Source organism: Aythya marila, assembly GCF_965140915.1.
Source record: "Aythya marila genome assembly, chromosome: 2".
Taxonomy (NCBI): Eukaryota; Metazoa; Chordata; class Aves; order Anseriformes; family Anatidae; genus Aythya; species Aythya marila.
The window spans coordinates 46,304,180-46,316,202 of NC_139043.1; the positions used below are offsets into that span (position 1 = coordinate 46,304,180).

At 36.0% G+C, this 12,023-nt stretch overlaps 1 protein-coding gene across 5 annotated transcripts in view; it reads right to left on the reverse strand.

Annotated features, from left to right (window-relative positions):
* LARS2 (leucyl-tRNA synthetase 2, mitochondrial) overlaps nucleotides 1–12,023 on the reverse strand; it is a 108,192-nt gene that overhangs the window by 59,250 nt on the left and 36,919 nt on the right. For all 5 annotated transcript variants that reach the window (XM_082752647.1, XM_082752650.1, XM_082752648.1 and 2 more), the window contains exons 6-7: nucleotides 7,754–7,843; nucleotides 3,480–3,623 (exon numbers count right to left, since the gene is read on the reverse strand). In XM_082752647.1, the coding sequence (XP_082608773.1) occupies nucleotides 3,480–3,623; nucleotides 7,754–7,843 (234 nt within the window). The remainder of the gene's footprint in view (nucleotides 1–3,479; nucleotides 3,624–7,753; nucleotides 7,844–12,023) is intronic.

Genomic DNA, 12,023 nt, shown 5'->3' on the forward strand with positions numbered 1-12,023 from the left:
AGGCTCACTTTAGGTGCCTGAAAATAACTGCAGAGAAGGCACTATGCAAGTATTAATTGTAAGCCCCAAACAGCTGAAGGAAAAAAGGGAAGTGATATGATCTTGGAGGTCTTTTCCTACCTTAATGATTCTATGATTCTGTAATAACTATAAAGAAGCAGGTATTCTTTTAGAGAGGTATGTTCATTGATTAACTGCCAGGTAAGGATAAAAAATTATTTGTTGTACTTATTTATCATTGGGAGCACAAATACCCAGAGTCTCTGAACAGCAAAGACTTCCAAGAAATGGGAGTTGTATTGGTAATGCTTATGGTCCATGATATAAGGCAGGCAAATCTTTTTACAGAAATAAGTGTGTTCAGGACCAAGCAGTATGAAATAATGCCCCCTGCTGAAGTGAAGGTATCATCACCACTAATGTTGTCATCCTAAAATCATATTGGTGGTTAAAGATGTTTAGCTTAGAAGTCAAAGAGGTATCTTTATCTAACACACCTATTAGGACCAGCCCTATAAAATCCACTCCAAGATGAAAGGCTCTGTGAATGCGAAAGCTGAATGAACTTCTTGCTCTCGGTAACGCCAAGTCTCCTGGAAAGGACTTTTGAAAACAGCTGGGGAAGAAGGGCTGAGGAACTGGAAGGATGATTGCTGTAACCATGCTGTTCAACACTGTGCTATTTAGGATGATACAGATTCAAATCAACTGTCAACAGCCTGAATCCAAACAAGAAACAGGTTTGGAAGAAAGGACGTATATCTCTTACCACCTGTTGAAAAGTACCTCGAATAACTACTGTAAGGAATAAAGAAATGCATGAAAATTTGAGTTTTGGAGATAATTAATCAAGATATTCAGACAGAGGAACTGAACTCGTCGCATTTAAGACCAGTAATGTGGTTTCTCTCAAGATGCTATTGTGAAGCTTCCTGATTATGTCAGTGTGGGCACACAGCCTCTAAGAGACTGAAATATTTTGCTATTGTTAGTTCAGAGACAGTCTCCCTCAGATCGGCAATCTTCAGTTGCAGCTTGCAGTTCACGAGCCATTTGGAGCTGTATGGCCAAAACAGTTCTTCAGAAGGTAAGACACAACAAGCGTATTACCTAGTCACTTGTGACTTGAAAGAAAAAAATAAATACCAAAAAAATGGAATTTATCTTACTCTTCCAAACTGATAAATCCATGTAATATCAGATATTGGATTTATAATAGCAGAGCCTGACAGTCTCCTATTCTTATTTGAAGGTTTGAAAAAAAAAAAAAAGTCTTTTTCCCCTTCTACAACCAAATGTTTAAAACTCTTGCCAAAAGAAGCAGAGTGAGACTGTTTAAAATGTGCCAGAACCACATCAAAAAATGGGAGTCAGTGGAGGCTGACTGAAAAGGAAAATCCAAACCACCTGCTGATAACTGGTAGCATCTGTCATTATACCAAGAAGTGGGAGCACATGAAGGCAATGCTTGCCAAAGCACTTGAGCTGGGAGCAATATGGCATCATTCATCAACTTGGTTGTATGAGCTAACATAGACCTACAGAATATCAATCAAGCGCAGAACAAACTTTTGGGAAAGCTTTATAGAAATCTGTAGAGTACCCACTGTCCCCTGTAGTAACACTTAAAGGTTTGGCAGAGATTGATATAAACACTCGTTCCCAAATAGAAAGTAGAAGAAGCTCTCACTCATGATGCCACTGAAATGTTAAGGAGCAATGTCTACGCTTTTACATCATATCCCCCTACCTTTTTCTAGGTAGGGCATACAGTAGTTACCTGAGGTGACATCTTTCTGGATGGAGGTAAGGGGTTATTGTGGATGTATAAGGTCCTTCCTGGCTTCAGTTAAGCCTGCTTATTGGAGAATGAGATCTGGGAGACCCGATCATCCCCAGAGCTTATGCTTTCCTGTAATGTCATTTCTTGGGTCAGAGACTAAAGACAAAAGATAAATCCTTCTCCCTAGAGAAGGGTGGATATTGAGCAAGAGGTAATAATCCTGTAAGCCAAGGGTGTTCCAAGGTTACTGAAAGGTTTCGGTTTCAAGGTTAATGAAAAGCTCCTCTACTTTTTTTTTTTTTTTTTTTTTTTTTATGAGTAGCTGTTTTAAAGCTGATCCACTTCACCCCTCTCACAGGGAAATAAGCAAACAGTAATTTGGTGCAAGCGATAGATACAACCCAGAAATGCTAGTCATTATTTTCTACAATCTATAAGGACAGTAAACAAAAGATGTACCAGTAAGCAGAGAAACTCTAGAGTTCCCCCACAGCCTCAAACTGAGGTAAATGGTGAGCCGGGGGCAGACCCTGAAACATGATAAAGTGATCATGAACTCTGATGACAAGGGCACTTATAAAGAGCTCAGGACCTCGGGATCATTATGTGATTGTGCAGACATGCTCAGTTTTTCCTTCAGCTATAGCAAATGTTTCCTCCTTACTGCCAGAACAGGCAGTACAATCAGAAAATGTGCATCTTGACTATCATCTACACATACAGAAGACAAGGATCAGGCAGAAAAAAGTTTTGTCTCTTCATTATGAATGGACCCAAAGTGAGATCTAGATGCCTTCTACCTGCATGATGGTGGAAATTTGGTCTCTTGAATCTGAGGCTCAGAATAAGGGTCAAGGATGACTTTTTAACATTATCTTGGGAATAACTTTCTCAATCTGTACTTGAAGTCCCAATACATAGAGTATTTGGATGGAATAAGGCCTTCAACCACCCCAAACAGGAAGCTGACATTTTCATTTCAGAGAGCATAAAGCCAGCAAAATTTTGTAGAAGAATTCCTAGGTGTGGAAGCTATATTGTCTGATGGCAATCAAAATTTGAGTTCATAAGAACAACAAAAAAAAAGATGCTTAAAGAACTTGAAAATATTTTTTAAATTACAGATAATCAAATAGAGTGGAATAGGAAGGAAAGTAAAACAGAAGGTCCAGATGAATCTTCAACAAAGAGCTGTTAATTATAATTAACAACTGGTTCAGACCAGCTTATTTCAACACATGTTGAAATAAACTCTAAGTGACAGGCTGCACTCCACTGCTCATTCCATGAGCATAGGTCCAATGGGTTAATAACTACACTAGCTAGTTTCTAGTTCAAAACACTGCACAGCTGTACACTCTAAATATGAGGCAGATAAACACCTGATGTTAAATATAAGATAACAATGTATGAATGCAAGATACATTAATTTACCTCTAAGTTATACTTTTCAATTTCTTCATAACTTAATCCCACATCAATTACTTAGAATTTTTTAAAGAAATGAACAGAAAGACTTCAAGGATAATCATTTTTTATATACATACACAGAACAGGGACAGATCACGTAGATCATTATATAATTATATATTACATAAACATGTGCATATAGAAGGCCACATTCAGCTTGATGACTATTTCTAGAAGAGTCACTTCCTTTATATGATACCACAATTTCTGAAACGTATCCTCATACCTTTGCATAAGCAGTAGTTTTGATAAACCACTGTTTGAGGTACTTCTGTTCCACTTTTGCTCCTGAACGCCATGAACAACCATTGTCATCCACCTGCTCATTTGCTAGAACAGTTTGATCCACTGGATCCCAATTGACCAAGGCCTAAAAAAAAATCAGGGAAAAAAAAAAAGTATTTTAAACAGTTATTTCAAAACCAGGATCTTACATTTTAGATACCAGAAGAATTATCCAGAAACATTTCTTAGGCCCATCTTCTACATTTGGATAATATCCATTTGAATCAACAATATGGACTCAACTGAAGATGTTTTGAATGTTCTTCTCAGAACTCAAAAAAAACAACAACAAAAAAAGCTGTTGGCAGCATTTGTCATGACTGATGGGTAAGTGTTCCAATTTGCAATGCTGCAAACTACATAGTCTGATGCCTAAAAGTTGTCCAGCAATAATCCAATAGTGTTGAGAGTAAGACTGAAGGGGATGGATGATTGAGGATGTACAACCTGAGAAGACAGTCTCATAAAAGTGTTATATTAAAGTGAAAGACTTGTCATTTTCTGCATATATCTTGTCAACTGCGTGAATTACTTTTGGAATCATCTTTCCTACCAGTTATCAATACAAACACATTAAAGAAAATTTAAAGTACAATAAATGTTGGCATTTAACTCTACAAACACTGTATTTTTGAGGGCTAACTGAAATACCAGACACACATGGCGGGGAGGGAGAAAAGCACAACCTACCCCTACACAGTATTGAAAAATTTAGTTGACCATTTATCAGAAGGGATGTAAGACCACAAAAGATTCCTAAAAGCAGTACAACAGTCATTCCAGAAGTGGCATCCAAGATAGACACTAACTTGAAAAAATGAACAGAAACAAGCAATGAAGAAGAGCAATGCATCTCATTTATTTGAGTGTTATTTAGTATTTGAGCTAAATCAAAGTTAAATCAGCTTGAATAACAAACATCAGCTCCAGCTCCACAGCACTAAAATACATTAAATGTTATTGAAAAATTTGAAATACATTCTTTGGGTATTGGGAGAACTTACTATCTCATTTTAAGAATAATCACTGTCCTCATATTACTCACTTTTCATCTATCATTGATAACCTTCTGAAATGTCCATTTCCAAACAACTGATATTGCTTAATTTTAAGTATGCTATGAATTCTTGGCAACAGTAAATATCACAGTCATTTTACAAACCTTGTAGTGAGGACAGAAAAAAAGACAGATGCACGGATCTCCTTTCTTTGAAATACTGTTGTTTTTGTTATCAGTGTATGTTATTTGTGTGTGTGCATGCACAGTCTGATTACCTACACAAAATTTATTATGATGAAATGGATCGAAGTCATTCCCTGATTAAAAACAAAATTATTTTCAAATGAAGCTTTTGTGAATTCAGTACATCATTGGCATTTGAATTTTATACAGTTTGGCTACCTACCATCTGTTTCCTACCAATAACACCACACTGGTTTCTATAACAGCCTTCTGAACACTCATTAGAAAATAAAAAGTGATCAGTATATTCCACTATTACAGACCTGATTTCTGTACAGAACACATACCTTTTTCAGTAATGATGCAAGACATTATGAAGTTGGCTTTAAAGTAATGATCTTTTCATTTATAAAGTTTTGAAAAAAACAATCACACTATGACAAAGTTAAAGTAACATCTAAAGAACTATAAATCATGTAATATCAAGAAGTAATAAAATGTCAGTTTCATGAGGCATTATTAACATATGCTTGCATTAAATTGGCTATGAATCAAATTTGAGAAAAAATACTGTTTCTATTTTGATGATATTGGGGCAAATTTATGATGAAAATTTTGGAAAGTAATTGAACTGATTTATACAAGTGTAATTATTTAGCATAACATTCTTATGATTCATAGCAGGAAAATTTATCTAGACAGATGATGCAAAGAATAAAGCAAATACACATGTAAGGAATACATTGATGAAAGGTCTTGTCTGTGAATTTTTAGAGTTGTATTTTGTTCCTTCCGTCTCTTGCAGCCTTCTAACTAATATCCAGAACCCGGATATTAAGCTAAATCCTTAGATCCTACTTGTACTTTACAGAGGCAACTTCTTGAAAATGACAGCCTCTGAAACTATAGCCTCAGAAAGCAACTAAATTTCACCTATACAGAGAGCACGGTGTAAACGTGTACATCCTACAGGAGTTATTTAGATCTGCTCCCTACACCAATGATGGCCATATGCTTTTAAGGGAGGATGAATCTCATCTAACCTCAGACGTCTGTAGCATAAATATCTATCTCCAGGTTTGGTTTCCACAGTCTGCAGATATCTAATCAAAATAATCATTAGAGTCTAGACAGCAATTCATCTCAAATGAAATGAGACACCCACATCTGGCCAGATCAATAATCTCTAGAGTCTATTGACAGATCTCGATTGCAGGAAGAACAGAGAGAATTTTCCAATGGTGAATTAAGACACGCCGTCTGCCGAAGCTGCAGCATCCAGACAGACATGGTTAACTCCCACTAAGTCCCACTCCCAGACATACTGAACCTGTGTCTCCCCACCAGGGTGATTTCTCATCAAAAACACATACTCCCGGAACAGCGTTAACTACACTAATGGTCTATATGAATCATTTTTATCTCCACAGTAAGGCTATGAATTATCTCCTTGTACCCAAAATGAAATTGTAATAGAGGAGACTTCAAGCAGTGTAAAAGTACCACTTAATGTACATTGCAGGTATGCGGAAGACATGGGATAAACGTATGCTTTAAGTATATGTGACAGCTTGAAGAGACCCAGGGTTATGGGGTATATCACTGCCATCTGTTTCCTGTCAAAAAGCAACTGGTTTACATTCACTAGAGATTACATTCCCTACAGGTTTACAGATGCTGATTTCAGTTCTCAAACTGATTGCTGACTTTTAAGAGATACCACATCCAATCACTGGTACCCAAACTCCTACAAGATTCCACAAAAATGAGGAGTCTGCATGCAGAATTTGTTTTCTATACCTACTAAAGAAGCTGCAAGCCTTGTGCTTTTCAAACTCACCTCAAATTATTCAAAGAAAAAAAGCTACAGATAAAAATAAGTTTGCTGTGGAAAAGTTAGCGGTTAAATATTTGATCACAAAAAAGGAAAATAATTACAGAACAACAACAACAACAAAACAAAACAAAGAAACAAAGAAAAAAAAACAACACACAGAACCAAAAAGAGCATGTTAGGAAATATTCAGTCTTTTTGCTGGCTGTCACTTAGGATCTCTGAATATATCTTGCCTATGGAAACAGGAAAAGTAGCTCAATAGCACCCTGCCTTTCCAAATGCTACCTTTCACCATCAACCTCTTTTCTCTGGGTTCAGAGAATAATTAGGTTACATCCATAATTACATCCTATGGGGTTTTCTGGTTTTCTACAGAATACAATTGAAACTTCAAAGCACATTTAGGAAATCTTTGTTTCCCTTTTCAGTTAGGAACATTTACTGAATTGCAGCTTTGTTTAGGTGCAGCTGTTCAGGTACTTAGGAACTGAGTTGCCATGGGTATGTAGAGAGTTTTTTTGGAATGCTAATTTAACACCTTTGCTTCACCTCCTGCTTAAGAAGTTAACCAAACCCTTCCCTTTTCATATAGCCTCATATGTTTTTTACAAAATACTATAAAGTCAAGAGTTTCTTAATATACTGCTAACTGAAAAAGAGCTGTGATAGTCTTACAGCATCTAAGATTTCTGTAATATTTTACAGATCACAAACAGGGTGCAGGAACTGGATAGTTAGGCACATAATCTCCACTTATCCTATCCAATTCTATCAGTTCTGAGACAGCATCACAGTAATATAATACAGTCAAATAATCTTGCTGCTGAAGAGACTCTTCATGATCACATTATCTTTTACATCTTCACAAGAGGGAAGTTAAGTCCTAGAAAATTCTACGCCAAAGCCATGAAATAAACTAATAGTAGCTAGGTTCTGATCCTGCACTTCAGTGTAAGTCACCGACAACAAACATTTCTAGTTTGCCATGCTGTAATACCCATCCATATCAGTTATATATAAAATTCAGTTATATATAGAATTAATTATATTTTGCAGTAATTTAAAACCAAGCAGAGCATCATTAATATCTAGGCACTGAATGAATGTAAATGGTTATCCAGAAATGGGCTACCTATGCCATAAGTGACTTGAGTTAGTGAAGTGCAAGGTATTATAGATCAAAGCTTGTACCTACCTCTTTTTGATACACTATCCCAGCTTCAAAAAGCTTAAGAAAGAGATACTGTGTCCATTTGTAGTACTCTGGTAGACAAGTGGTTATTTCCTGTAGAAATTAAATAAAATAAAAATACCTGAAGCTATTCTTAGTATCTTCTTACAGCATTTTAACATATGCAATTAACTCAGAAGTGTGTAATATATGCCACAGAGGAAAACAAAAGACAGCTAGCAAGTGTGGGACACACGGGGGGGAGTAGGGGGTAGGACTCTGAACTTCAAGGTGAAAGAGTGGCGAGGGTATCTCACAAGGAGGGGCAAATAAATGACCAAATAAATGCCCGTTTTAAAAGGCAAGCCAGCTCAAGGTAGGAAAGTGCTCCAGGCTGAAGTTAGGACGAAAGGGCCAGAAAGTAAAGAAAGAAGTCACAAGTGTGGGAGATTGTTAAGAGGGAAATAAAGACAGATAAAAATAAAAGACAAAGAAAAAAGAGGAATGGGAGTTGAGGCAACAGCATGTGAAAGTATCATAGATGGCTTTTTTTTTAAAACTTGACAACATTTAAAAAGTTTTTAGTGAACTCTAAAAACTAAAAAAAAAAAACCACCGTAACTTATCAGCTGCTTATAAAGTTTCATGTTTTAAAATATTTATTCTCAAACAAACAAACTACATTTCAAACAAAAGTGGCTGTATACAGATGACTAAAGTACGATGTGATTCCTGACTCTCAATTTTCTCCACACAACCGCTGTGTTTTACAGGCGCAATGGATACACATACGCTTTCGCCCACCTACTTGAAAGTTTGGCCAAAGTGAAAACAACTGTTTAATTCAGTACTTAAGTTCTAATTACCTCATAAATATGTAACAATAAACAAATCACATTTTCCCTGTCAACAGCTTTCCTTTTTAACTTGTACTTGTTTAACGAAGAAATATTTCTACAAACTGACTCACTTGTGCTTACTGAAGTCGAAGCTGACTCCCACACTGAACCTGAAACCACCAAGCATACATCTTGCTTTCCGAGTTACAGGGTTGTCAGTAAGCCTTTGATAACTATTCATAAACTGAATACATTTATCAAGTACCTCAAATAGCTCCAAATTTTGCAATGTCTTTCACCCTGGCTCTCCTGTCATCTAAGCTTCCCACTGCAGCTCCTGCAGCACACATCACTTGAGCCGCAGAGGATGTTGCTGATGTCACCTGAAGCACCCTACTATAAAAATTTTACGCTTTTTCTACAGCTTTATATTCCAGAGCTGAAACATTGCTTTGAACAATTAATGTGACCTTTGAATAGCTATGCCTCAAAAGTGAGTACAAGAAGCTTTCAAGACCAGAGACATTTAATGGCAAGTTTGCAGCACAGCATGTGAAGACTTAGCCATGAAAAGCAGTTGCTTGATTAAAGCCTGTTCTCTGTACTGAGAAAAAGAAAAAAAAAAAAAAAAAAAGAAAAAGAAAAAGAAATACACTAAGAAATCTGCTTTCTTATATATATATACACACACAAACACACATATACATGCATAAACATGCATATATATATATTGCCTCCACAACAGTGACATCAGTTCTGCCAGCGTGATGCCACTACAGGCACTGGAGTTGCATCAGTGTAGTATCAGAGACACAAAAGCACAGAGACTGTCCCTTTTAGTACAGCATAAGGTTATGTCAGCAACAGATAAACAGAGAACTAAAGTGAGAAGTCAAATAAAAACAAGGAAATGGAGTGAGATTTGCCCTTTTGGTCCTGACTGGCAGATGTATGTTAACCGAAACAAAAAGAGAGGGCATTTCTCCATCTAAACAGGCACGCTCAGGCTGTGGTACTAAGTCCTGGGAACACAACCTCATGTAGACACTCTCATGTGTTGTAAATCGATGTGCTTTTTAGAAAGAGATGCAGCAGAAATAGATCACCGAAGAAAATCTGCAGTCTGGTCACTGAACTACAAAAAGATCTTTCAAGCTCATCATTTATTTAACTTTATAACCATGAAGGTCTGATGGAATGTACGATGGTTAAGAAAGAGCAATCACATCACTACCAAGCAAAATGAGCAAGAATTTATGTGACTGCTGATGACGACAAGCTAGCAACCTGTTGACAATCTACAAACGTGTTTTTTTCTCCCCCCCTGTAGTTATCACATTAAGACGTACAGTGAAAAATATTTTTCCACGTATTCCAGTTACTGATTGTGATTAAACAAATTATGCCTGGTAAAAAGCTTCCAGTTGGTTGCCATCACGTTTAAATTAAGGTGACTGTTAAAGTTTCTATTTATGCTTCATGAGCATGACAAACATTTGCAATGCATTAACAGAGCTGACTTAATTCAGAAATGCATAAAAAGGGTTTCATAAAAAAGGGTTTGCAAAATAGCATGACAGGATCCTTTCAGCCTTCTAAAAACTTAACTTTCTGCTTCTCATTTGTGATCTGAGCACTACCATAGCAGCACACGTATACAGTCCCATACCAGAAAGCAGTTCAGTGAATATATATATAAACAGGATATTAGCACGTCCTCAAAATATGTACTAAAACACAGAACCCTTCTTACAAATATGAAATATGTTACAAGCTGGTACCAGGCACATACAAAAGCTTTTTTTTTTTTTTTTCCCCAATTAAACTCTCATTTACAGATTAAATACCTGTCTTACAATATAATTTAGACTTGATAGTAGTGAAACTTGGCAAGCAACTGGTTTGTGTTAAGGCTAAAAGAGCAATCACGAAAAACCTGATACAAACCTTTGCCTGTCAAAAAAATGGGAAAACCAACAGCAAAGAATCCTGGATAAACAAAAATAGTTCTGGAAAGGAGATTTTGGTCATTAGTAAAACTTTTCAAATGCCTTATTTTATAATTTATTATTTGTTCTAAATGTGCTAAGTTCTTAAAACTTAGCTAAAACTGTTTTGTTTTGTTTTGTTTTCTAAAGAAAAGGGCTGCACCTTCAAGCAACTTCCACTGATATTATTTTTTTTTTAATGTAAGTAATATTTACAGGTGGTATAAAAGTGTTTATTTGCTGTAAAATCCACCAGGTGCCATGAGTAACACCTAACTAGACAGAAGTAATTTCCTAGTTTATTACTAATCATTTTCTTTCTAGCTGTCTTATGCTATAGTGAAGGCAGCCATGTTATACTTCATACTTATTAAAAAGACAGTAAGGAGGAAAATTCTGAACAGATTTTTTCAAGATCTTTCTTGGAAGATTAAACAGACTTTAAACTATTATTCATCTATTTTGGTATTAAAGGGCATATATCACCTAACATGGAAGCATAATTACTTGATTTTTGGAGGTTTAGAGCTAGGCTGAACTGAATTTCCAAATTCATTTGAATATTTGTATTTTGAAGGGCTTTAGTTTCATGCATTGTTAGCTAAAAACTTCAAGCTGTGCTTACATTTTAGAGCACAAATATCTTTCCTGCCAAAAAGTAGTCTTGTATCAATGGTTTCCTTTTTTATTCAATTACCAGTAGGGTGACTGATTATCAGTGACAGGTGCATAAGAAGAAAATTTAATATATAATGCTCTATCTGTTATACAGTTTTATGCATGCCCAGGCAGTGCACAAGAATGACAACTTCAAAACAAAACAGAAAAATGTCTGAACAAAGAGCATCTACCAAAGATTTCATCTTTTTAATGTTCAGTGCAGAAAGGGAACATTAATCTTATTCCAAAATGTCATTTGGAGTGCATGAATTGAAAAGACTGAAAATTGTTGGTGGTACGAGCTACCTTTTAGAAGGAAGTTAGTTCGGTAATACAGTGGTAAACTGGTGAATTAGTGGGAAGATGCATTCAGTCTGATGGCACTCCTGAGCAAAAGGAAGGGGAAGTTTTGCATCCCTTCTTGCTGACAATGAGAATCTTCTAAAATTATACATGATAATTCTCCTAAAAAAGAAGTTTAGATGAAGTGACAGGCAGTTTGCTGTGCTGCCTGGGATGCTATTCTGGAGAAACCTGAACACCAGGGAATCCCAAATTACTGCTAATTTAAAAACAAACAAAAATATTTTTTTTATTGTACAGGTGTTTTTAATGTGTCTCAAAGACTTTTTTTCCATCCTCAGACTGAACGTTTTTAACCCTACATCTGCAGTTTCAGCATAGAAATCCTCTCTCTCTTATTTAGCATTTTTTTTAAATATCTCCTCAGAATCACAATGTTTTCAAACATTTACTATTTGACACACTGAAAATATCTGCATGTTTCAGGAAAAAAAAAATCATTAT